At 52.0% G+C, this 27,226-nt stretch overlaps 1 protein-coding gene across 2 annotated transcripts in view; it reads right to left on the bottom strand.

Annotated features, from left to right (window-relative positions):
• Positions 1-27,226, bottom strand: part of smap1 (small ArfGAP 1) — an 89,134-nt gene that overhangs the window by 55,022 nt on the left and 6,886 nt on the right. For both annotated transcript variants that reach the window (XM_064316995.1, XM_064316994.1), the window contains exons 2-3: positions 4,537-4,670; positions 2,850-2,935 (exon numbers count right to left, since the gene is read on the bottom strand). In XM_064316995.1, the coding sequence (XP_064173065.1) occupies positions 2,850-2,935; positions 4,537-4,670 (220 nt within the window). The remainder of the gene's footprint in view (positions 1-2,849; positions 2,936-4,536; positions 4,671-27,226) is intronic.

The following is a 27,226-nucleotide window of genomic DNA, read 5'->3' on the forward strand; positions in this document are numbered from 1 at the left end:
CTTCACACGGAACACAGAGAAGTGCATTCACTAAAAACTGAACAAAAGCAAAAACAAACTCAGGAGCCAAAATATGAGTGCGCTCAGGCCGAAGGCATGGAATTTTAAGCAGAGGGCCATGTTAACAGTGGGACATGCTAACTATGGAATGAGCTAACTGTGGAACGTGCTAACTGGGGGATGTGCTAACTGTGGGACGTGCTAACTGGGGGACGTGCCAACAGGGGGACGAGCTAACGGTGGGACGTGCTAACAGTGGAACGGGCTAACTGGGGGACATGCTAACTATGGAATGAGCTAACTGGGGGACATGCTAACTGGGGGACGTGCCAACAGCGGGATGTGCTAACTGTGGAACGGGCTAACAGGGGGATGTGCTAACTGTGGAACGTGCTAACTGGGGGACGTGCTAACTGTGGAACGGGCTAACAGAGGGACGTGCTAACTGTGGAACGGGCTAACGGGGACGTGCTAACTGTGGAACGGGCTAACAGGGGGACGTGCTAACTGTGGAACGGGCTAACAGGGGGACGTGCTAACTGTGGGACATGCTAACAGGGGGACGAGCTAACTGGGGGACGAGCTAACTGGTGGACGAGCTAACGGTGGGATGTGCTAACTGGGGGACGAGCTAACCTGGGGACATGCTAACAGGGGGACGAGCTAACTGGGGGACGAGCTAACTGGTGGACGAGCTAACTGGTGGACGAGCTAACGGTGGGATGTGCTAACTGGTGGACGAGCTAACGGTGGGATGTGCTAACTGGTGGACGAGCTAACGGTGGGATGTGCTAACTGGGGGACGAGCTAACAGTGGAACGTGCTAACTGTGGAACGTGCTAACTGGGGGACGAGCTAACTGGGGGACGAGCTAACTGGGGGACGAGCTAACGGTGGGATGTGCTAACTGGTGGACGAGCTAACGGTGGGATGTGCTAACTGGGGGACGAGCTAACAGTGGAACGTGCTAACTGTGGAACGTGCTAACTGGGGGACGAGCTAACTGGGGGACGAGCTAACGGTGGGATGTGCTAACTGTGGAACGGGCTAACTGGGGGACGAGCTAACGGTGGGATGTGCTAACTGTGGAACGGGCTAACTGGGGGACGAGCTAACGGTGGGATGTGCTAACAGGTTACAATCAGCTGTGCTGGTGCTCGAAGGCGGTTGGTTTTTTAGCGAAGGCCTGATTAACACAGACGAGGAGGAAACAAGGAAGGGGAGCCAGAGCGCTCCTCACACTGTTGGTCTGAAAGAGGAAGAGAGGAACGGCATGGGGGTGTATCGCCTCTCCTCTCTGCTGGAAAACAGCTACGACACCGCCACTGCCCGAGAGCAGCCATTTTATACAGACTCCCCCCGGGCCCACCCTGGTGCCCCGATTCTCACATCAGTGAAACCACATGACGCTCCGCACCGGGTGAAATCGGGTGAGACTGTACAGCGCAATGGAGAGAACAAGGGAAAAGAAAGAAAAGAAAAGAAAGAAAGAAAAGAAAAGAAAAAAGAAAGGAAAAGCGCATTAGAGATGTGAGAATTCCACGGCGGAGAGCGCGGCTGGTAGAGAGGAAGAGGAGAATCGGGAGAGCGCCTCGGGGAGCTCACCTCCGCTAGCCGTGTGAATATTTCCGCGCTCAGGCATATTGCACCGGAGCGGTCAGCATACAAATGAAGTCATTTACATAAGCGCCCTAAACGCCGTATCAGAGATAAGCGCGTCTTCGCCCAAGAAATTCAATTACAGCCGGCAGAGGCTGGGGAAGGGAGAATGTGGAATTAGCCAGGCTGCCTCCCAGCCCCAATTACAGCAGCGCTGAGAGCTGGGCCACCAGCCCCACCAAGAGCGGAGCAGAGAGGGGGACCTTCTGATCCCCACCGAGAGAGCAGCGGAGAGGAGACGGGGCCTTCTGATCCCCACCAAGAGAGAGCAGCGGAGAGGGGGGCCTTCTGATCCCCACCGAGAGAGAGCAGCAGAGAGGGGGGCCTTCTGATCCCCACCGAGAGAGAGCAGCGGAGAGGAGAGGCGGCCTTCTGATGCCCACTGAGAGAGAGCAGCGGAGAGGGGACCTTCTGATCCCCACTGAGAGAGCAGCAGAGAGGGGGGCCTTCTGATCCCCACCGAGAGAGAGCAGCGGAGAGGAGAGGCGGCCTTCTGATGCCCATTGAGAGAGAGCAGCGGAGAGGGGACCTTCTGATCCCCACCGAGAGAGAGCAGCGGAGAGGAGAGGCGGCCTTCTGATGCCCACCGAGAGAGAGCAGCGGAGAGGAGAGGCGGCCTTCTGATCCCCACTGAGAGAGCAGCGGAGAGGAGAGGGGGCCTTCTGATCCCCACTGAGAGAGCAGCGGAGAGGAGAGGGGGCCTTCTGATCTGCACCATCTGCGGGGCGGCCTTATTAGGGTCAGCTAAGAGCAGTCAGTACGCCTGCGCTTCCCGTGCCACGCCCGAGGGTCTGTGTGGCAGCGCTGGTCCCTGTAAGTGCTGCGTGTGTGCGTGAGTGTGTTTGGGGACGGCTGCAGGCTGGGGGTGTCCTCACAATGCACTGTGCTCCTGACATGAACTCAAGATTCACAAACACCTGCCCTCCTCTCGCACGCACGCACGCACGCACGCGCACGCGCACGCGGACGCGCACGCGCACACGCACACGCACACACATACACACACATACACACACACATACACACACACACACACACGCACACACACATACACACATACACACATACACACATACACACACACACACACACACACACACACACACACACACAGACACACACACGCGCACACACACACACACACACACACACGCACACACACACACACACACAGAGCTGCAGAAGGATACTGGTCCGTCTGAGGCCGTCTGAAGTTGTCTGGGAGATTGGCCTCGTACAGCCGGCGGGCCCTGGAGTTTCCCATGTCCTGTACACTCTGGAGCAGGAGCAGTGAGAGCCGTCAGTCACAGATCAGTCACTCACAGACACAGGCAGACAGGGATCAGTCACTCATAGACACAGGCAGACAGGGATCAGTCACTCATAGACACAGGCAGACAGGGATCAGTCACTCAGACACAGGCAGACAGGGATCAGTCACTGGCAGAGAGGGATCAGTCACTCACAGACACAGACAGACAGGGATCAGTCACTCAGACACAGGCAGACAGGGATCAGTCACTCAGACACAGGCAGACAGGGATCAGTCACACACAGACACAGGCAGACAGGGATCAGTCACTCACAGACACAGGCAGACAGGGATCAGTCACTCAGACACAGGCAGACAGGGATCAGTCACTTGCAGACAGGGATCAGTCACTCACAAACACAGGCAGACAGGGATCAGTCACTCACAGACACAGGCAGACAGGGATCAGTCACTCAGACACAGGCAGACAGGGATCAGTCACTGGCAGAGAGGGATCAGTCACTCACAGACACAGACAGACAGGGATCAGTCACTCACAGACACAGGCAGACAGGGATCAGTCACTCACAGACATAGGCAGACAGGGATAAGTCACTCACAGACACAGGCAGACAGGGATCAGTCACGCAGACACAGGCAGACAGGGATCAGTCACTCAGACACAGGCAGACAGGGATCAGTCACTTGCAGACAGGGATCAGTCACTCACAAACACAGGCAGACAGGGATCAGTCACTCACAGACATAGGCAGACAGGGATAAGTCACTCACAGACATAGGCAGACAGGGATAAGTCACTCACAGACACAGGCAGACAGGGATCAGTCACTCAGACACAAGCAGAAAGGAATTAGTCACTCACAGACACAAGCAGACAGGGATCAGTCACTCACAGACAGAGAGAAACTGCAATCAAACACACACATGCGCACACATGCACACACAAACACACACGCACACACATGCACACAAGCACACAGGGACACAGGGACACACACACACGCACATATGCTCACAGGCACACACACATGCACGCACAAATACACACGCACACACATGCACACAAGCACACAGGGACACAGGGACACACACACACGCACATATGCTCACAGGCACACACACACGCACACACAAGGACACACACGCGCAGACACAAACACACGCACCCACACACACAGCTGACATTGTCAAAGACGAATGAACACAAAGATGAAAGATCTGATTGAGCGAGGAGTGGGAGGGGGGACTCATTATTACCCATTAAACATCAATTAACATTCAGGAAGGCCGAGCGAGGCAGCCTTTGTGCGGTTCAATCCACCATACAAGAATTAATTACCACATAAACGAGTTTCTGAAGCAATCTGGGACTGGGCCACCATTTTAAACCCCAAGGAAATGGACAAATCAGACTACTAATTCGCTCCCATTTGTTTTAATATGGAGTTTAGATGTACTTGGAAAAGAGTGCAAGTGTAAGTAATATTTTCATCAGCTTGTAGAATATTTACAGGACCTTTAAGGCATAGCTAGGTCTTTTCTAAGCTTCAACGCACGCACGCAGGCAGGCAGGCAGGCAGCTACCCGGGACAGGGAGGGGCTACCTGGATCTGTTCGGGGGTCCACTGGTCCAGGTTGACGGATTTGACGCGTGATATGTGCACCCCGAGGTTGCGATGGATCCCAGCACAGCGGATGCAGATGAAGACCCCCAGGTTCCATGATGCCCATCGAGGACCTACGGGGAGGGAGAACAGGTCTCAGAACTGCGTATACACGTTAAAGCAGAGTCTATACCTTAAAGCAAAGCCTATACCTTATAGCAAAGCCTCTTCCTTACAACAGAGTCTATACCTTAAAAGAGAGTCTATACCTTAAAGCAAAGCCTCTTCCTTACAGCAGAGTCTATACCTTAAAAGAGAGTCTATACCTTAAAGCAAAGTCTATACCTTATAGCAAAGCCTCTTCCTTACAGCAGAGTCTATACCTTAAAAGAAAGTCTATACCTTAAAGCAAAGCCTATACCTTATAGCAAAGCCTCTTCCTGAAAGCAGAGTCTATACCATATAGCAAAGCCTCTTCCTTAAAGCAGAGTCTATACCTTAAAAGAGAGTCTATACCTTATAGCAAAGCCTCTTCCTTACAGCAGAGTCTATACCTTATAGCAAAGCCTCTTCCTTAAAGCAGAGTCCATACCTTATAGCAAAGCCTCTTCCTTAAAGCAGAGTCTATACCTTATAGCAAAGCCTCTTCCTGAAAGCAGAGTCTATACCTTATAGCAAAGCCTCTTCCTGAAAGCAGAGTCTATACCTTATAGCAAAGCCTCTTCCTGAAAGCAGAGTCTATACCATATAGCAGTGGTTCCCAACCTCGGCCCTGGGGGACCCCTGTGTATTCTGGTTTTCCTTCCAACCACACGCACAGCCATTTCTGACATATATGGTTTAAGAGGCTAAATAATCCATCTTAACTTGAAAAGCACCTAAATTAAAAATAAATAAATTAACAGTGTCTTAAAATTCTGGGATTGCAGGGGGTCCCCAGGTTGGGTTATGGTTACCTGTCTTACAGTATACACCGAGCACGTTTCTATGCCTTAGAGTGTACACATCATAGCAGAGCCTGTACCCAAGGTCCTGCACCTTACAGACATTTACACTCAACAAGGGAACTCCAGCAAAAATGAAAACTCAAAGGAAAATGCCGTACAGGCCCAATATTTGTGAAACAGCTCCTGACTGCGAAGCAGCGCTGAGCTCGGCAGTTTGTGAAATCGCCCAGTCAGCTGGATCGGGCACGCGCACATCTGGACGGGAGCAGATGCCACTTTCCACCGCGCTCACTGCTAAACACAGAAATAAAATATGACAAAACCGCAGCCAGACTCTTCTTCTGTCACACGCTCTGTGACAGGAAACAGAATTTACCAAATTTTAAAAAATAAATTCTTCTTTGCGGATATTGAGCTTCTTCTTCAACCTCCAATTTAAACCCAGAAAGCAGGCGTGTTGAGTTATATACGTGCAGTAGACAGTTTTAATTACTCAAGTGTGGAGTAGAACTAAACCCAGCAAACCACAGGGCTCCCATGATATAGTTTCCACAGCATAAAGCACAGAGCACTCAGCTCTCAGTTTACCGCTGTCTACACTTCCAAGCATCGGATACTGCAACTGCCTCCACCTCCTACCTGTGAAGCTGAGACCAAAATGTGGTTAGAATGTTCTTAACTGAGCATTCTAACGCTGATGTCACAATCACTACTGGGCGGCACGGTGGCGCAGTGGGTAGCACCGTTGCCTCACAGCAAGAAGGTCCTGGGTTCGAGCCCCGCCTGGGCCTTTCTGTGTGGAGTCCGCGTGGGTTTCCTCTGGGTACTCCAGTTTCCTCCCACAGTCCAAAGACATGCAGGTTAGATTAATTGGAGAGTCTAAATTGCCCCTGCGTGCACTCCTGCCGTTGCCCTTGACCAAGGCACTGGCCCTGGAACTGCAGTCGGTCCCCGGGCGCTGCACTGTGGCTGCCCACTGCTCCTAAGTAATTAGGATGGGTTAAATGCAGAGGACGCATTTCACTGTATGTACATGTATACGCACGTGACAAATAAAGCCTTCTTATTACTCTTCTTCTAACTGAAAGCAATGGAGTTCTAGAACACTGACGCAGAATTTTGAAAAAAAAAAAAAAAAAAACATTCCAAAGAGCCTGCTCTTCACACGGTTAAGTGCTAGTGATCTGCGCCGAGCACTTGATTAGCGTATCCCTGGCAACCCTAGCGAGGTCTCTTTAGCTCTGCGCCGCTCTGAAAGCCCCTCGCCGGGTTTCAGCAGCCGTTCTGGGAGGGGTTTTAACCCTGAGCGCGGCTCGTCTGCGGCCAGCTCTCAGGTGTGGTGCAGCGGACCGTGCCCGAATGAGATCCCATTTAAATCCTCGACCCATTAGGGGGCAAGATCCGGGCCCCCAGGGGGGCGGGGGGGACAGTCGGTCTGGCGCACGCCTCTCTCCCAAACGCGCGCTCACCTCCTCCTGCTGTTCAGAAGGCAGAACGCACCCTGAACCGGGGCTATTAGTATAGCTATTTGTGCGCTTTATCATCACTTCTTTCCTTTATTATTACATGCAGCACTTGATTAGCCCGGGTATTAACACACCTACAGAAAGAAGTGCTTGACAGCTACAGAGGGCCACCCCACCGCTGGGCTCGTGGAAACACAGAGAGAAGAGTGCAGTGCTTAAAGATGGCCCCCGCTCCACAGCCCAAACCGTCATGCATATCACCGCATCTGGGTTAGCACAATGAACAACATGCAGCACACTCACTGGCAGCCCGGTCCTGCTGAGAGATCTATGGCACCATTAAAGCGCTAAGACTGTGAGCAGCACACCGGCTGGGGGAGCAGCACTAAGACTGTGAGCAGCACACAGGCTGGGGGAGCAGCACTAAGACTGTGAGCAGCACACAGGCTGAGCAGCACTAAGACTGTGAGCAGCACACAGGCTGGGGGAGTAGCACTAAGACTGTGAGCAGCACACAGGCTGGGGGAGTAGCACTAAGACTGTGAGCAGCACACAGGCTGAGCAGCACTAAGACTATGAGCAGCACACAGGCTGATCAGTGCTAAGACTGAGAGCAGCACACAGGCAGAACAACACTAAGATTGTGAGCAGCACACAGGCTGAGCAGCAGTAAGACTGTGAGCAGCACACAGGCTGAACAGCACTAAGACTGTGAGCAGCACACAGGCTGAGCAGCAGTAAGACTGTGAACAGCACACAGGCTGAGCAGCCCTAAGATGGTGAGCAGCGCACAGACTGAGCAGCAGTAAGACTGTGAGCAGCACACAGGGTGACCAGCACTAAGACTGTGAGCAGCACACAGGCTGATCAGCACTAAGACTGTAAGCAGCACACAAGCTGAGCAGCAGTAAGACTGTGAACAGCACACAGGCTGAGCAGCACTAAGATTGTGAGCAGCGCACAGGTTGAGCAGCACTAAGACTGTGAGCAGCACACAGGCTGATCAGCACTAAGACTCTGAGCAGCACGCAGGCTGGGGGAGCAGCATACTGTAGGAACATGGCTGAAATTGGCTTAATTGGCCATTCATTCGGCTTCAATGTGACCCAGAGGAGGGCGGGGCCTAGCGCTGGCCGGGGAACGCCCCCGGAGCTGCTGGGTCACGGCTGGCCTTGCGGTCTCCTCTAAGCAGCTGGCTCGGGCACACGGCCGCCGCCTGAGGTCACTGCCGCCGTTAACCTCCCCGCGGGCCAATCAGCCTGCTCCGCTTGACCGTGACAGTACCGTGACCCGAGGCCCCGCCCACTGCGGGCACGCCCCCGGAATCGGCCAATCACCGAGCTTCCTTCCCCCCCACAGCCAAATCTGAACTTAAACAGGGAGCGATTCATGTGTTAGAGAGGTCTACTGATACAGAGCGCTGCGCTCCTGCTCTAACCTAAGATAGCGCAGGCCATATATCTGTGTGCACTTCCCCAGCAGAGACCCTGCACAGGCTCAACAGGAAGCACAAACACGCAGTTAAACGTGCGCACGTAGCGTTTCTCAGCCGCGTCGTAATTCACCTCGGGCACCGAGTCATATTTCACCCGTGCGATCTTTAGCCTGATACCGGACCCCGCAGCTAGCAGTTCCAGAGCCGCTCGCTCCTGGCTCCTGTCTGCCAGCTAAACCGATAACAGCAGAAATAAAATGGATCAAACCCCAGAGCTAGAGATATGCCACCTGCAAACACGTCATCCGACTTCACAAACATCCTCATTTTCACAGCCTGAAAAAAAAAAAAAACAAGCATTCCACAGAGGCATCGATTATTCTCCGATGCTGAAGGAGAATATAGGTAGGCCTAGCCTATATCTTTCGCAAATCTTTCACGCTGCACATATTGTTCCAAGTCACGTACCGCAACTCTTCCCTGGTGAACCGCACAGCTGACAGGACCAATGGGAAATATTTTAACTGATATTAATGCTACAGTGAAATACTCTTAAAGCATTAAACGCCCTAATAAAGCTTGTAACTTGAAACCAAGCTACTAAGTCCAGTGGGCAACCCCCTTACGTATAGCATAAAAATCAATTATGAAAACGTAGACGGTTGTCGATGTTGTACATTCAAGACTTGGACCAAGCAGCTAGAAATTCTGTAACCATTTAGAAAGCATTACCATTTCCGTAGGATCACGCGTTTTCACCAGTATCTACAACAAATGTATTTCATACGAGTGTACGTTTCGGGGAGCAGCGTGTTTAAGGGAAAAAGCTCTAGGGCCTCGCAGGAACGTAGAGAGACAGATTTGGCCCAGGTTTGATACACACTCTGGCAACCTTCATTTCAGCAACTAAATATAAATACTAAGGTAAGGGTTTCACTTCCTCCATCTCTCGCTCCACAGCTCCCCAAAAAAATGTCTTTCGCAAGAAGTCATTTTCACTGTAATCACTTCGGCGTTAAAATAATAAATTAACAGAAAAGCGCACGCGAAGTTAATGCTCGCGTTTTTAAGATGCACATTCATTTATTTAATAGAATCAGCCATTTCACTAAGTGGACATTTGGGGTCTATTAAAATAATACTCATGTTTCAAACAGACGGTTTATATGAGTCAATGAGTCCTGCCTTCCTGTGTGTACAAGTCCCATATAGGCTACTTTACACTGAGTCCCATTACATTTACTTTACACTGAGTCCCACTACATTTAGGCTACTTTACACTGAGTCCCATTACATAGGCTATAGCCTACTTTGCGGAGTCCCATAACATATACTTTACACTGAATCCCATTACATTTACTTTACACTGAGTCCCATTACATTTACTTTACACTGCGTCCAATTACATATACTTTACACTGAGTGCCATTACTTATACTTTACACTTCAGGTATTATCAGAAGCTCTTGTCCAGAGTGACAAACACAGCGTTGGATTGTAATTCAATCCATTCACGCAGCTGGATATTTTACCGCAATTAATACCAATGCTTGTTCAGGTAAAGTGCTTTGGTCAAAGGAACAGCCGTAGGCCTCGCCAGCCGATGGAACTACAACCCCCAGAGCCGCGTGCCTGTTCCCCTCAGCACCGTTCCTGTGCGAAAGGAAGTTCACAGCGGGTCAGAACCGGGCCAGAACAGCGGCTGGTCCAGCGGCGTGACACGGTCTTCCGTGGCGCTTCGATCCCGCCACACCGTCAGACCAGCCGCTAATCCCCAATGAGCTCTCAGCACCTGCTCCGTCGCCAGCACCGATTGGCCGCATCGCTCATGAGGGACAGGGGAGCAGAGCGGCCCGCGTGTCATTAATCACAGACTGCTGAGTTTAGGATCCTCTTCCCTCAGGAGAGGCAGCCTGCCCTCCCCTTCCCTCATCTCTGTTCCGGTGCATGTGGAACAGGATACTGCCCTCAGTGACACATCACAGCCCCACCCTCAGTGACACATCACAGCCCCACCTTCAGCCCCACCCTCAGCCCCCACTCTCAGCCCCACTCACAGCCCCACTCACAGCCCCCACCCTCAGCCCGACTCACAGCCCCACTCTCAGCCCCACCCTCAGCTCCACTCACAGCCCACCTCAGCCCCACCCTCAGCCCCACTCACAGCCCCACTCACAGCTCCACCCTCAGCCCCACCCTCAGCCCTACTCTCAGCCCCACTCACAGCCCCACCCTCAGCCCCAACCCACAGCTCCACCCTCAGCCCCCACCCACAGCCCCACCCTCAGCCCCACCCTCAGCTCCGCTCTCAGCTCTGCCCTCAGCCGCACCCTCAGCCCCCACCCACAGCTCCACCCTCAGCCCCCACCCTCAGCTCCGCTCTCAGCTCTGCCTCAGCCCCACCCTCAGCCCCACTCTCAGCCCCACTCACAGCTCCACCTCAGCCCCCACCCACAGCCCCACCCTCAGCCCCACTCTCAGCCAGACTCTCAGCCCCACCCACAGCTCCACCCTCAGGCCCCACCCACAGCCCCCACCCACAGCCCCACCCACAGCTCCACCCCAGCCCCCACCCCAGCCCCACCCTCAGCCCCCACCACAGCCCGCCCTCAGCTCCCATCCTCGCTCCGCTCTCAGCCCCACCCTCAGCCCCCACCCACAGCCCCGCCTCAGCCCCACCCTCAGCTCCGCTCTCAGCCCCACCCACAGCTCCACCCTCAGGCCCCACCACATCCCCCACCCACAGCCCCACCACAGCCCCACCTCAGCCCCCACCCTCAGCCCCCCACAGCCCAACCCACAGCCCCACCCTCAGCCCCACTCTCAGCCCCCACCCTCAGCCCCACCCAAACAGCCGTGGAGAGGTGGCGAGCCGTGATTAAGACCAGAAAGGCGGGGAGGAGGCGAGCTCCACACAGAGGATGCTGAGGGATCAGCCTGAAGAGGCCGTCGAGCGGAGACGCGCTTATTTATCATCGTTATCAGGCCCGTGTGGGACAGAGCTGGACCTAGGTCCCGCGTGTTGGGAGTCCTGTTGTGTGTGGTGTGTGTGTGTGTGTGTGTGTGTGTGCCTGAGTGTGTGTGTGTGTGTGTGCGTACCTGAGTGAGTGTGTGTGCGTGTGTGTGATGGGTGTGAGTGTGTGTGTGTGATGGTGTGTGTGTGTGTTGTGTGTGCTGAGGAGTGTGTGTGTGGTGATGTGTGTGTGTGTGTGGTGTGTGTGTGTGTGCGTGTGAGTGGTGTGTGTGTGTGCTGGTGTGAGTGTGTGTGGTGAGTGTGAGTGTGTGTGTGTGCGTGCTGAGTGAGTGTGTGTGTGTGCTGTGTGTGTGTGTGTGTGTGTGTGGGGTGAGTGTGGTGTGTGTGTGTGTGGTGAGTGTGTGTTGTGGATGTGGTGTGTGTGTGTGTGTGTGTGGTGAGTGGTGTGTGTGTGGTGTGTGTGTGTGGTCCTGAGTGATGTGTGTGTGTGAGTGTGTGTGTGTGTGCGTGCTGAGAGTGTGTGTGTGTGTGTGTGTGTGGTGTAGTGTGTGTGAGAGGTGAGTGTGTGTTGTGTGTGGTGGAGGTGTGAGTGTGCTGTGTGTGTGTGTGTGTGTGTGTGTGTGAGAGAGAGTGAGTGTGTGGAATGTGTGTTATGTATGTGTGTGTGTGTTGAGTGTGTACTGTGTGTGTGTGTGTGTGTGGTGTGTGCATGTGTGTGGTAGATGTTGTGTGCCAGGTGGTGTGTGTGTGGTGTGTGGTGGGCAGTGGTGTGGTGCAGGGTTGTGGCGGGGTGTGTGGTGATGGTGTGGTGCCTGTAGTGTGGTGGATGTGTGTGTGCTAGTTTGTGTGTACTGGGGGTACTGTGGTGTGGAGGAGTGTGATGTTATGTGTGTTTGAGTGGTATGGTGTGTGGGGTGTGTGTGGAGAGGTGGTGGATGTGGTATTGTGTGGGTGAGGTACGTGTGTGTGTGTGGGTGGTGCATTGCGGGATAATGCAGGTCTCTTCCGTGTCTCCTCAGTCGAATTGCCGCGCGATCCGCAACAACAGACATTTTCAATTACATCTTCCCGTCAACTTTGAGGAGAGAAGGGTCCTCCTCCTCTTCTCTCCCTCCCTCTCCCTCCCTTGGAGATCTACTGGACAAGCGTCTCTCTTCTCTCTCCGTCTCCCTCTCTCTCCTGAAAACATCTGTGCTCGTCAGAGTCACCGGGCTCTACAACGCACTTGTCAATTACAATGCCTTCTCCCACCGCTCCAACCTTCGACTGAAATCTCTCCCCTCCTCTCCTCTCTCCTCTCCTCCTCTCTCTCTCCCTCCCTCCCTCCCGTGCCACTCTCCGCCATTTCTGAACGTGGAGGAAGAGATGTACTGTGGAATAAATGCGATATTTTAGGACCCGGGTTTCAAACAAAAAGTCCTGCCGCAGAACGAGGACAACTTCGGCTTTGTTTTTCGACCTCGCTGTGGAGATTGGGCCCCGCCCACAGCCCTGGCCCACCGGGCACTGCCTGCCGCCATCGCGTCAGAATACGGTTCGATCCTATAATGCTCTGCTTCCGCCAGGAAACCTGGCACGCAGGCCTCTGGTGCCAAGCCAGTGAACCCTGCACTTCCCTTCCAGAGAGCGCCAAACAGTGTTTACTGGCTCTTTCTGCATAAACACAAACTGACACGATTTCACACATTAATAATTAAAACGTTAGCCCATTACACCGAGCGTAATTATGAACAGAGGGAGGCGATGAAGAGGGGGAGTACGTGGAAAACTAATGATGGCTTTCGGTAAATGCGCAATATGCCCCCCATCAAGGACACGCTGGGCCACAGAGAGGAGAGGGGGAAAAAACACACAGAGGCGTGAGTGTGCACACGTGTGTGCGTGTGCGTCACGCACGGGAAAGCGAGCGTGCACACGTGTGTGCGTGCGCGTCACGCATGGGCAGGTGTGTGCACGTGACCCGTGATTAAAGCGTGTGCCCCTGAGCGCGCTCCCAGACGTCTCTGCTGCAGTCCCATCCGAGGCGGACGCTGTCCTGTTCACCTCTGTGAGGAGTAAGCTGAGCCGGGCGGGACCTCCGCTAGCCGCCCGTCAGAGGCCCTCTGGAGTGTGGGACCCGTCGGCACAAACCAAAGGAGGAGGGGAGGGGGGGGCTCTGCTACACCAGCGGGGTTTTTTCACGGGGGAGCGTCGTCAAACGCCAAAAAACGTAAACGCCAGCACAGCCCTATTATTTCAGGGGAAATTTAAAGGAATCGTTAAACTGAGGATAGCGGAGGTGACCTGGCCCCGTGCCCTGGAAAACGCGCTGCATCGTGGGAAAGGGACGCAGCGATCTCCTTCCCGAACGCCGAAGACACCACCCCGGGCTGCGCTAACGGCGCTAACTGCTGCTGGTAGGGCTCTAATGTAGTGTAACGGCCCAGCCTGCGCTAACGGCGCTAATTGCTGTTGGTAGGGCTCTAATGTAGTGTAACGGCCCAGCCAGCGCTAACGACGCTAATTGCTGCTGGTAGGGCTCTAATGTAGTGTAACGGCCCAGCCTGTGCTAACGGCGCTAATTGCTGTTGGGAGGGCTCTAATGTAGTGTAACGGCCCAGCCAGCACTAACGGAGGTAATTGCTGTTGGTAGGGCTCTAATGTAGTGTAACGGCCCAGCCAGCGCTAACGGCGCTAATGCTGTTGGAGGCTCTAATGTAGTGTAACGGCCAGCCAGGCTATTGCTGTTGGTAGGGCTCTAATGTAGTGTAACGGCCCAGCCAGCGCTAACGGAGCTAATTGCTGTTGGTAGGGCTCTAATGTAGTGTAACGGCCCAGCCAGCGCTAACGGCGCTAATTGCTGTTGGTAGGGCTCTAATGTAGTGTAACGGCCCAGCCAGCGCTAACGGCGCTAATTGCTGTTGGTAGGGCTCTAATGTAGTGTAACGGCCCAGCCTGCGCTAACGGAGCTAATTGCTGTTGGTAGGGCTCTAATGTAGTGTAACGGCCCAGCCAGCGCTAACGGAGCTAATTGCTGTTGGAGGGCTCTAATGTAGTGTAACGGCCCAGCCAGCGCTAACGGCGCTAATTGCTATTGGTAGGGCTCTAATGTAGTGTAACGGCCCAGCCAGCGCTAACGGAGCTAATTGCTGTTGGTAGGGCTCTAATGTAGTGTAACAGCACAGCCTGCGCTAACGGCGCTAATTGCTGCTGGTAGGGCTCTAATGTAGTGTAACGGCCCAGCCAGCGCTAACGGAGCTAATTGCTGTTGGTAGGGCTCTAATGTAGTGTAACGGCCCAGCCAGCGCTAACGGCGCTAATTGCTGTTGGTAGGGCTCTAATGTAGTGTAACGGCCCAGCCAGCGCTAACGGAGCTAATTGCTGTTGGTAGGGCTCTAATGTAGTGTAACGGCCCAGCCAGCGCTAACGGAGCTAATTGCTGTTGGTAGGGCTCTAATGTAGTGTAACGGCCCAGCCAGCGCTAACGGAGCTAATTGCTGTTGGTAGGGCTCTAATGTAGTGTAACGGCCCAGCCAGCGCTAACGGAGCTAACTGCTGTTGGTAGGGCTCTAATGCAGCCTCGCTCGGCTGCTCCTGTCAGCTCCACCATCGCACCCGTCCAGCATCCGCATGCAGCCCCCTCCGGAGATGAGCACGCGTGGGCCAGTCCCACAACCCTCCCCCCATACGGGTGAACGAGAGGAAAGGGGGGGGATGGAGAATGAAAACAAGCCGGTGGTATTGACCGGCGGACAGGGAGAGGGTGCAGCTTGAGGCCACCTCATCCAGCCTATCAGGCTCAGCGTGTGCACACAGCGCCCCCTGCTGTCCCCGAGTGTAACTCCTCTCGGCGATGCGCCCGTATCTCCGTTGTTTCCAGACCTGTGAGCGCACACAGATGCGGATCTGCGCTGATGTTAGGATGGACGGTCAAATGGGGAGTGAATGAGAGAGATCACATTATTTAAACCAATAAAAAATGACTCAATTTAACCATCCAAGTACCTAAAGCACTCCAGGAGAGAGACCGAAAACAAAAGGCCTCAGCGTGCCGACACAGATAAAAAAACGCGTGTTCAAACACCTTCAGCACGTCTGCAAGGCTCCTAGGCCACACGAAACTCCAAGTGAAGTCAAAATCTGTCACGGGCTTTAAATAATCTGAGGAACATCTCACAGCGAGCATCTCGGTGCAGAATTTATTACGCCGTGGTTTATCTACAAGCAGCCGGCGTCCTCTCGCTGCTTATCTCGAACCCGGGGAGCTGCAGTCCCCCGCATGCCAATTACTGCCGGAGAAAGGCGTACCCGCGATCCAGTCAGAACGTTCTAGATGCTCGCCTGACAACCCGCTCTCAATCAACATCGGAGAGACACGCAGTGTTGACGCAACTGTTTTTACATGCGAGGAGCGATACATTCTGGGAGCAGCTCATATTCACTGAAGAGCGTTGATGAGGCACAGTGGAATTCTGAACCAGAGCCCGGTAATGTGCTGAACCAGAGCCCGGTAACGTGCTGTACCAGAGCCCGGTAATGTGCTGAACCAGAGCCCGGTAACGTGCGGTACCAGAGCCCGGTAATGTGCTGTACCAGAGCCCGGTAATGTGCTGAACCAGAGCCCGGTAACGTGCTGTACCAGAGCCCGGTAACGCTGTACCAGAGCCCGGTAACGCTGTACCAGAGCCCGGTAATGTGCTGAACCAGAGCCCGGTAACGTGCTGTACCAGAGCCCGGTAACGCTGTACCAGAGCCCGGTAACGTGCAGGACCAGAGCCTGGTAATGTTGTACCACAGCCCGGTAACGCTGTACCAGAGCCCGGTAACGCTGTACCAGAGCCCGGTAATGCTGTACCAGAGCCCGGTAACGTGCGGTACCAGAGCCCGGTAACGCTGTACCAGAGTCCGGTAACGTGCGGTACCAGAGCCCGGTAACGCTGTACCACAGCCCGGTAATGCTGTACCAGAGCCCGGTAACGCTGTACCAGAGCCCGGTAACGTGCTGTACCAGAGCCCGGTAAGGTGCTGTACCAGAGTCCGGTAATGTGCTGTACCAGAGCCCGGTAAGGTGCTGTACCAGAGTCCGGTAACGCTGTACCAGAGTCCGGTAATGTGCTGTACCAGAGCCCGGTAACGCTGTACCAGAGCCCGGTAATGTGCTGTACCAGAGCCCGGTAACGCTGTACCAGAGCCCGGTAATGCTGTACCAGAGCCCGGTAATGCTGTACCAAGGCCCGGTAATGCTGTACCAGAGCCCGGTAAGGTGATGTACCAGAGCCCGGTAACGTGCTGTACCAGAGCCTGGTAAGGTGCTGTACCAGAGCCCGGTAATGCTGTACCAGAGCCCGGTAATGTGCTGTACCAGAGCCTGGTAATGCTGTACCAGAGCCCAGTAACGTGCTGTACCAGAGCCCGGTAACGCTGTACCAGAGCCCGGTAAGGTGCTGTACCAGAGCCCGGTAAGGTGCTGTACCAGAGCCCGGTGCTTGGTGACAAAAATCACTGCTACTTTTAACAGTAGGTTGTTATGTTCATAAGATCATATTTTTATAAAGAAATGAAACAGACAGCTAAGGATCCGCAGTCCACAGCTGCAGCTTTGCATATTTATGAAGTTATTCATCATTTTAATGGTTTTGTGTTCCTGGAAGCTGGAGAGACCCCCGGCGAATTGGGTCTGATCCAGCACGATGGAACCGACCGGCCGGCCAGAACCTGGAAACGGGCCTGCACACCTAGCTGGGCCTGGAGGAGGGCCTGGCGCCGAGACTGGAGCTGGGTCTGACACTGGACCCGGCACTGGGTACGATCTGTCCTGTCCAGGGGACAGGCGGTACCACAGAAGCAAAAGCTGAGGGTCTGTGGGAAGATGGCACCCAGAGGCTGCCCGATGTGTACAGAGCAAGATAGCCTAAGCCTCACCGCCCCGTTTCTAGACCGCGACCATTTCCATACCCCCCCCCCCCCCTAAAAGCCGTGTCCAGACTACACTCACAAGGGCGTGGAGCACAGGTTCACAAACGACCTGAGAAATGACGTAATAAATCACGGTTCTGTTGCCCCCCAGTGCCACCCCACATCCACCCAGTCAGGCGAGCCGGTCCCCCACCAGCGCTCCGGAACGTTCCGGAAACGCTGGCGATTCCGGGCTAACAGCAGAGGGACGGACTGATTGCATCCCCCGCGTGCATGCTGGGTAAAAGCAGCAGGATGTAACCTTGAGCGAGCCCCAGCCTGAGGAGTTTCAGCAGACAGAACCTGTGCTGGTCTCACAGATCTGAAACGGAGTCAAGGTGCCCCACAGCACCCACAAGCTCTTCCAGGAAAAGTTCTAACTTTCACTGAAGACCATGAAACACATGACTAAGTGCACATTGCATGCACCTGAACGAGAAATGGAATAAACATACTGATAAATAGTCAAAGGGTCTTCAAAAAGGGTGTTGGGCCACATAAAAAGCATTATTTTAGGAGTGAAAAAACTGTGGATTCAGTCCTCTGCTATGTGCAGCTATGCCTGCTCACAGGCGATACAGGACTCTGTCTAAGAAATGAATGTGCGTTATCTTCTGTACTTTTGATATCAAGCCAGCCGCAGACTTCAAATGAGTGAGTGTGTGTATGAACACGTACAGCAGAGGGTGGATGCAAGGATATGGTTTTTATAAAATGCACGGTTCTCCTTACCTGACAACAGGCACCGCCAACTAAAAAAAGACCTCAGTTCTCCTTCCCGGTTACAAGCCACTCCCACTAAAAAAGATCTCAGTTGTCCTTCCAGGTTACAAGCCACTCCCACTAAAAAAAGACCTCAGTTCTTCTTCCTGGTTACAAGCCACTCCCACTAAAAAAAGACCTCAGTTCTCCTTCCTGGTTTCAAGCCACTCCCACTGAAAAAGACCTCAGTTTTCCATCCTGGTACAACAGTTATCAATAGCCAGGGCCAAACGAGAAATCACAGCTAGAATGTTTCAGACTTCTGAGAGCAGTACAAATAACACCTACTGACGAAGAACTGGCCTGCAGAGGGAATGCCTGAGAGAGACATACACACACACCCCTGCTCACGCACACACACAACGCACACACACCCCTGCGCGCGCACACACACAACGCACACACACCCCTGCTCGCGCACACACACACAACGCGCACACACCCCTGCACACACACATGCACCCACGCACATGCGCACATAACCCAGTGCACACACAATGCACATGCATGCACACATGCAGTTCTTCCTGCATTAAGATGTCTTAACGTATATTTGATGATTGTTATGTGATGGAATTGGACATAATTCCACGAAATTATTAGAAACATGCGATAGAGGTTTGTGCAAATATGCAACCCATTTACAACGGAATGAATGAGAAATGGATTGGGATTTGGCAATTCTATGCATATTCCCAAATTATGCGATAATCCTTCATGCAATTAAGTGGATTCCACTGTATTATCATTACAATAAACTGTTTTGCCTATAGGCTATAGCATAGCTATTTGCCATAGCCGCTATGTGCAGATTGAACTGAAATATACATTTCTGAAAAGCCTTTAATGTTGTTCTAGCTAAAAGTAACACCAGCGACGAAAAGCTGAGTGCACGCATTCTTCGAGAAAACGTATAAAAATAATTGAAATATATTAACTGCATTTGTGTGAATACATTAAGTTAAAAGGTCAATGAATACTATACCCCAAGTTTTTAGTGACAAAAATGAATAATTCCAAATACCACCATTACTGTAGAATGACCCCTTATAATGTGTTAATCCAACGCATTACGTTATTATGCTATTTTATAGCCTACATCTCAGTGCACTGTGGTGGTCTGTAGAAGACCAGACTGTACGCTGTAAATGCAGATAAACACAGGGAGACGACACCTTGAGTTGACGGAGACAGTAAAGCCGAACCGACTGCAGTCACTTTCACGCAAAATCCCTACCTAAGCCCTATTATGAGCCAGGGAAAGGCCTGGCACACCCAGACAGACACACAGACACACAGACAGACAGACACACACAGACACACACACACACCCAAACACACACACACACACGCACGCACAGTCTGGAAAGCACTCGATAAAGCAGAGCGACTTGAAGATCAGCAGGTTTCAAACAGCACCGCATCTCCACTCAGACTAGCCTACACCACTCACACACACACGCGCTCACACACACGCTCACACACACACTCACACACACACTCACACACACTCACGCACATTCGCACTCGCTCACGCACACTCAGTCACTCACTCACTCTCACACGCTCACACACACACACACACACATTCACGCACATTCGCACTCGCTCACGCACACTCAGTCACACACACACACTCACACGCACACACATACACACAAACACACTCACACACATTCTCACACTCACACACACATTCTTGCACTTACGCACACTCACACGCACACACACACACACACAGAGCCACCCTCCTCTTGTGGGTCTAACTGGTGTCTACACACACTGCATGACTGCAATAAGCCAGGCTCTGCTCAAGCAAGCAAGCTTGAGGACTTCTCTATCAATCGCATTTATAAAGGGAAAAGGGGGTTGCTGCCCCCTGGTGGTGAAAAAGGATGTACTGTAACCCAGTACAACAGTAGAAGTGATTTACTGGGAGATGACGATGTGGATCTACTCAGAGGACACAGAAGCTGCTTCTCTCTTGCCTCTCACACAGGCCAGGGGCTCATTTTCACAGACTGACTGCCAGACAGACTCAGAGTTCTATGTGTTCAGCTTTAACTCAGAGGAAGCCTCAGGAAGAGCATTAAACAGCACTGAACACAACTTCCCTGGACTCCTCTGACTCATAACATTACATTACATGTATTTGGCAGACGCTTTTATCCAAAGCGACATACAATAAGTGCATACGGAAGGTCACTGGAACAACTAAAAAACACAGGTTCGATAAAGGTACAGTACTCACTATGTAACAGTTATTCATAGCCATGAACACATTAAGACTAGATTCTATCTACCCAAAATGCAATATCCTGGAATTTTTAATTCTATTTTAAAAACAGACACTGTGAACAGTAATGCACACTGAATTCATCTGGAGAAATAAGGATTAGCATTTAAAATTTCTGAAATTGCTTCAAGCAAACACAGCAGCTGGAGTTTTCTGAAAACCGCCTTGCACACCAAACAGGCTTCTGGCGCCACCTGCTGGCTATACAATGCAAACAGAAATACTGTGGCTACAGCATCACCTCCCTGCTGGACATGGGTCAAGAAAATGGATGTGTTCTCATTGCATGGTCATATGCCAGAGGTAAGCCTGAAGAAGACTGGAGTGACTGACACTGGAGTGACTGAGACTGGCCCGACTGAGACTAGAGTGAGTGAGACTGAAGCGACTGAGACTGGAGTGACTGAGACTGGCCTGACTGAGCCTGGTGTGACTGAGACTGGAGCGACCGAGACTGGAGTGAGTGAGACTGAAGCGACTGAGACTGGAGTGACTGAGACTGGAGCGACTAAGACTGGAGTGACAGAGACTGAAGAGACTGAGACTTGCCTGACTGAGCCTGGTGTGACTGAGACTGGAGCGACTGAGACTGGAGTGACACTGTCGTCTAAGTCCTGCAGTATTTCAATGCCAAAGAGAAGAACTATGAACAGAGTTTGGCAATCAGTTCTTTAATTACATTTGATTATAGTTTTATAATTTAGGAACCAAATTTTAATACAGCCTTGCTTTAAAACTTAAATGTGTCTTTTAGTCTTACCTTTGCAGACACGAGGCAAAGTTGTTAGTGTTGAAAACGTGTCAGCATTAGAAAATAAATTCAGAAAAACATCCCAGCAATATCATGCCTGTGCAAATGACAACGGAGAAAAAGTGCGCATACAGACATTCATGCATTGATCCATCCATCCATCCATGTCCTATTGAGTTTTTATACCCCCACTGACACTCACACCCCCCCAGGAGCTGTCACCTGTCTTACCATGGTAACGAGGATTAAGAGGTACCACAATTCGCATCAGTCCCTGAATGCGTTCACAGTCATGTTTGCCATTCACTAGTGAGCGAAGTGCTCTTACTCTGGTGATGGAGGATGGAAGAAAGAAAAAAAATATTCTTTAAAAAAGGTTGTCTGGAATAAGCTGTGGTCCACATGACAAATGGGATAAATGTGCAGTACACTAAACAAGCAGGAGGGGGCAGCAAAACCCAGTGATATTCGTCCCACACAGTGAGCGAGATTCACTGCACACTCAGCGTATGCATCACACGATGGCTGTCCTCTGGGTCACCTTCACTCCCACACTGTCCTGTCCTGTACGTGCGTATATATATATCGCTATGCATGGAATCCAAATGTTACAAACATCAACAAAATGACCATGTTACAAGTAACACATGTCAATCAGCTTCACATGGCAAATATCCACATGCACTTATGCCAGACCAGACTCAATGTGACAGACGGTATCCTGGGAAATCCTGCATGCTGAGATTGGTCGCTGATTTAAAAGGGGGAGGTGTGGGACCCTGACATCGACCTCCCCAGTGCTGTAGATATGTGCTCCTGCATTTACGGCACAAACACTGCCGTGCTTTTAAAACTGACCTTGACTGATGGGCGGGCCCACGCTCGCGGCCACATCGTTATCGCCGTGACGATTAATGACATGCCCAATCATGTGACAAAGGGTACTGAATAAATGTCAGCACAAAGCCTAGGAAAGGTACTTAGGCCACCACAAGGGGGAGCACTGCCGTCAGAGCCCAGCACAGCCCTCACCGAAACACGGCACGGATAGCACAGCCCTCACTGAAACACAGCAGGGACAGCACAGTCATCAGCACAGCCTTCACTGAAACACAGCACAGATAGCACAGCCCTCACTGAAACACAGCAGGGACAGCACAGTCATCAGCACAGCCCTCACTGAAGCACAGCAGGGACAGCACAATAATCAGCACAGCCTTCACCGAAACACAGCACGGATAGCACAGCCCTCACTGAAACACAGCACGGATAGCACAGTCATCAGCACAGCCCTCACTGAAACACAGCAGGGACAGCACAGCCCTCACTGAAACACAGCAGGGACAGCACAGCCCTCATTGAAGCACAGCAGGGACAGCACAGCCCTTACTGAAACACAGCAGGGACAGCACAGTCATCAGCACAGCCCTCACTGAAGCACAGCAGGGACAGTACAGTCATCAGCACAGCCCTCACTGAAACACAGCAGGGACAGCACAGTCATCAGCACAGCCCTCACTGAAACACAGCAGGGACAGCACAGCCCTCACTGAAACACAGCAGGGACAGCACAGTCATTAGCACAGCCCTCACTGAAGCACAGCAGGGACAGCACAGTCATCAGCACAGCCCTTACTGAAACACAGCAGGGACAGCACAGTCATCAGCACAGCCCTCACTGAAACACAGCAGGGACAGCACAGCCCTCACTGAAGCACAGCAGGGACAGCACAGTCATCAGCACAGCCCTCATTGAAACACAGCAGGGACAGCACAGCCCTCACTGAAACACAGCAGGGACAGCACAACCCTCACTGAAGCACAGCAGGGACAGCACAGTCATCAGCACAGCCCTCACTGAAGCACAGCAGGGACAGTACAGTCATCAGCACAGCCCTCACTGAAACACAGCAGGGACAGCACAGTCATCAGCACAGCCCTCACTGAAACACAGCAGGGACAGCACAGTCATCAGCACAGCCCTCACTGAACACAGCAGGGACAGCACAGCCCTCACTGAAACACAGCAGGGACAGCACAGTCATCAGCACAGCCCTCACTGAAACACAGCAGGGACAGCACAGCCCTCACTGAAACACAGCAGGGACAGCACAGCCCTCACTGAAGCACAGCAGGGACAGCACAGTCATCAGCACAGCCCTCACTGAAGCACAGCAGGGACAGCACAGTCATCAGCACAGCCCTCACTGAAGCACAGCAGGGACAGTACAGTCATCAGCACAGCCCTCACTGAAACACAGCAGGGACAGCACAGTCATCAGCACAGCCCTCACTGAAGCACAGCAGGGACAGCACAGTCATCAGCACAGCCCTTACTGAAACACAGCAGGGACAGCACAGTCATCAGCACAGCCCTCACTGAAACACAGCAGGGACAGCACAGCCCTCACTGAAGCACAGCAGGGACAGCACAGCCCTTACTGAAACACAGCAGGGACAGCACAGCCCTCACTGAAGCACAGCAGGGACAGTACAGCCCTCACTGAAGCACAGCAGGGACAGCACAGCCCTCACTGAAGCACAGCAGGGACAGCACAGCCCTCACTGAAGCACAGCAGGGACAGTACAGCCCTCACTGAAGCACAGCAGGGACAGCACAGCCCTCACTGAAACACAGCAGGGACAGCACAGCCCTCACTGAAGCACAGCAGGGACAGCACAGCCCTCACTGAAGCACAGCAGGGACAGCACAGCCCTCACTGAAGCACAGCAGGGACAGCACAGCCCTCACTGAAGCACAGCAGGGACAGTACAGCCCTCACTGAAACACAGCAGGGACAGCACAGCACTGATGCTCAAAGAGCGGGGGGATGAAGAGAGGGGGGTAGATTGAGTGAGAGAAAGAAAAAGAGAGGGGGAATGAAGAGAGGGGATGGATTGAGAGAAAGAAAGAAACAGAGGGAGGGATGAGGAGAGGGAGAGAGAGAGGGGAGGTGGAGAGAGGGGGTGGATAGAGAGAGAGAAAAAAGAAAGAGGGAAGGATGGAGAGAAAGAGAGACACACACACATACATGCATCAACAGAATCAAGTCACTCGTTATTTTGGCTAATAGAGTATAAATAGGTGATCACTGTGTGACGTTCAGGAATCCAGCAATCCACACAGCTCAGGTTCTGGTTCCGTTACTGAAAACCTGGATGCTGCAAAGACAAACACACACACACACGTGTGCGCGCGCACACACGCACACGCATGCACACATGCACACACGCACACAGACGCGCACACACACACACCCACCAACACACACACACACACGCACAAACACAAATACACCCACAGGCGCACAGACAAGCACACGCACACACAAACACACAAATGGACAAACACACACACACCACTTTAGGCCTACTGTAACATACACCCAATCAGACATCTGTCCACCCTGGTCTTCACTTGCTCACACACGGTTTTATGAAACCGGTCCCGATGGCAGGCAGAGAGACTGTGGGGGAAATAAAGCAGCGTTTCCACAGGCCCGGCTGCCACCGCCGTCCCACACAGCGCTGAGTGGGGCGGGAATCTGCCAAGCTCAGGAAGCAGAGCTGCAGCCCAGCTCATTATCTCCATTACAGACCGCCATTTAACAGCTCTCAGACCCCACACGCACACACAGATAATGCACCGGCATTAATCTGCTTAAAACGGGCCAGTATCAATCACAGATGACAGCTGGGCCACTGGAATGCAAAGCTGTGGGGCTAGCCATCTTTAAAAGCTCCTATATGCAGTGTTAGCGATGAGGCTAGCCATCTTTAAAAACTGCTATACGCGGTGTTAGTGATGAGGCTAGCCATCTTTAAAAGCTCCTACACGCAGTGTTAGCGATGAGGCTAGCCATCTTTAAAAGCTCCTACACGCAGTGTTAGCGATGAGGCTAGCCATCTTTAAAAGCTCCTACACGCAGTGTTAGCGATGAGGCTAGCCATCTTTAAAAGCTCCTATACGCGGTGTTAGTGATGAGGCTAGCCATCTTTAAAAGCTCCTACACGCACTGTTAGCGATGAGGCTAGCCATCTTTAAAAGCTCCTATACGCGGTCTTAGCGATGAGGCTAGCCATCTTTAAAAGCTCCTATACGCGGCCTTAGCGATGAGGCTAGCCATCTTTAAAAGCTCCTGCACACACAATGAGCCAATGAGGCTAAAAAAAAAAGCTCCTCCTGTACAGACAAATGCTAATCTAACCAGTTAGCCACCACAAACTCAGTGTGCAGCAATGGGAATGAACTACTCTACAGACCACTGAACTAGACAGATGCTAATCTAACCAGTTAGCCACCACAAACTCAGACTGCAGCTCTGAGAATAACTGGCTGACAGATGCTAATCTAACCGGTCAGCCACCACAAAGTCAGTGTGCAGCTTTGGGAATGACTTTAGCATCCCATCATCACTGGGGGGCTCACAAACAGGTATTTACAGCACAAGCAGCCAATCAGATGACGGGTGAGTGAGACCGAGCACAGGGTGAGACAGGAAGTGAGACGGGCTCACTTCCTGTTTTACAGAGCGGTCTGTGGGATGACCTGAGCTTCCTCAAGTAAGAGTTCAAACAGAGTGAGAAGAAGAAAAAAGTAACAGTCTGCAAGAAAAGATGCTAGGGGAAGACAGGGCTGAACACAGCTGTCATAGCGAGTTAAAAGCAATATTACATGAAACTAACAGAGGCTGTGTGAGCCACACATGAATCACCGTTTCACCACTGAAACAGCTGTAAAGGAGTAAAGCAGCCTGACTACATCTTCAATGGTCTCCCATTATCCAGCTAACATACTCCTGACAGAGCAACGGAATGAAGGTGGGGAGAGACAGAGAGCTAGAGAGAGATAATTAATCCTTTCCAATCTCTGGAAGGTGGGAAGGGAAAGCGTGTGAGAATAGTGGGGTCAACATCGGGTCAGCCCAACAGAGACCCCTACTACCCATAATGCCCCACAGAAAGAACTCCATTTCCCCATAATGAGCTCTGTAGGAATGCACATGGCATCTGGACCAGTACAAGTATCTATATATGTGTCTCCATCTTCATTATATACACACACAGGCAAAAATGCAATAGAATATCCCATAAGTCATAGTCAGAACTTACAGGCCAGACAGTGAGGCTTTAAAACAGGTGTAACAGACACTGAACTGGCCACGGCTTTAATGAACACTACCTGGAGAAGTTTTCCAGTGAGAACAATTATCGAACTAGACAGGCTACAATTCCTGAAGGAATTGTGTGGGTTTGCTTCAAATTCCAACTGGCACTGTCCTCAAGCCTCGATGCATTTCAATGAGGGCGCATACATTTCAATGAGGGCCCAAAGCTCAGACGAAGCACGAAACCGTCCAGACCCACGGCGCACCCTAGCGTTACATATAGCCGGGGATCAGCAAGTAGCGATTATGTTCCAGGGATTAGTCATATCCTAAAAGTGTCATGAGTAAAACTGGGCTAGCTAGCTATGGCATGTCCTCACCTCTGTAACGTTAGTTGTTGTGTGTCCATACATCTGGATCGGTGGTTGTAGCTGTGTGTCATTAGCTCCTACTCATGCGTGCAGGATAGCATTCGTACGCGCTAACTAGGTTAACTAAAGTGGCGAAACACTAACATGTTAGAGTTAGCTAAAGTAACGTTAGGCGATAAAGCTGTTCTTAAAAATCTCATGCCGTTGGAAGTGTGTCCTACTAAACGTCCGTGAGTGAGTGACCACCGGTGCATGCATCCTACTAAACGTCCCACTAAACGTCCATGAGTGAGCCTCTATGGAGTGACCACAAAAAAAAGGTGAATATTTCAAAAAGTTTTGAATATTTCAAAAATCTGAATACAAGCAACAATGTTTGGAACTAGCCGGTAATTTTGGTGTAAAAAATTTGAACGTAGTGCTGTAGGACTAGTTAGAGCTAGAAAAATTGGGCGGAAAGTGCAGATAATAAATATGAAAGATATCAAGAGTGGGCTTGCCGAAGCAAGACCACTAATTATCTTCCATTTCCTGTGAGAATGGATTGCTGAGTAATCGGTTCTGGCCGGGGGGGGGGGGGGACCAATTCACCTTACCAAAGGGCAGCTTCCACAGAGGTTTCCGTTTGGTTCAGTCAGCTTTAAAA

This window comes from Anguilla rostrata, chromosome 18 (assembly GCF_018555375.3).
Source record: "Anguilla rostrata isolate EN2019 chromosome 18, ASM1855537v3, whole genome shotgun sequence".
Classification (NCBI taxonomy): domain Eukaryota; kingdom Metazoa; phylum Chordata; class Actinopteri; order Anguilliformes; family Anguillidae; genus Anguilla; species Anguilla rostrata.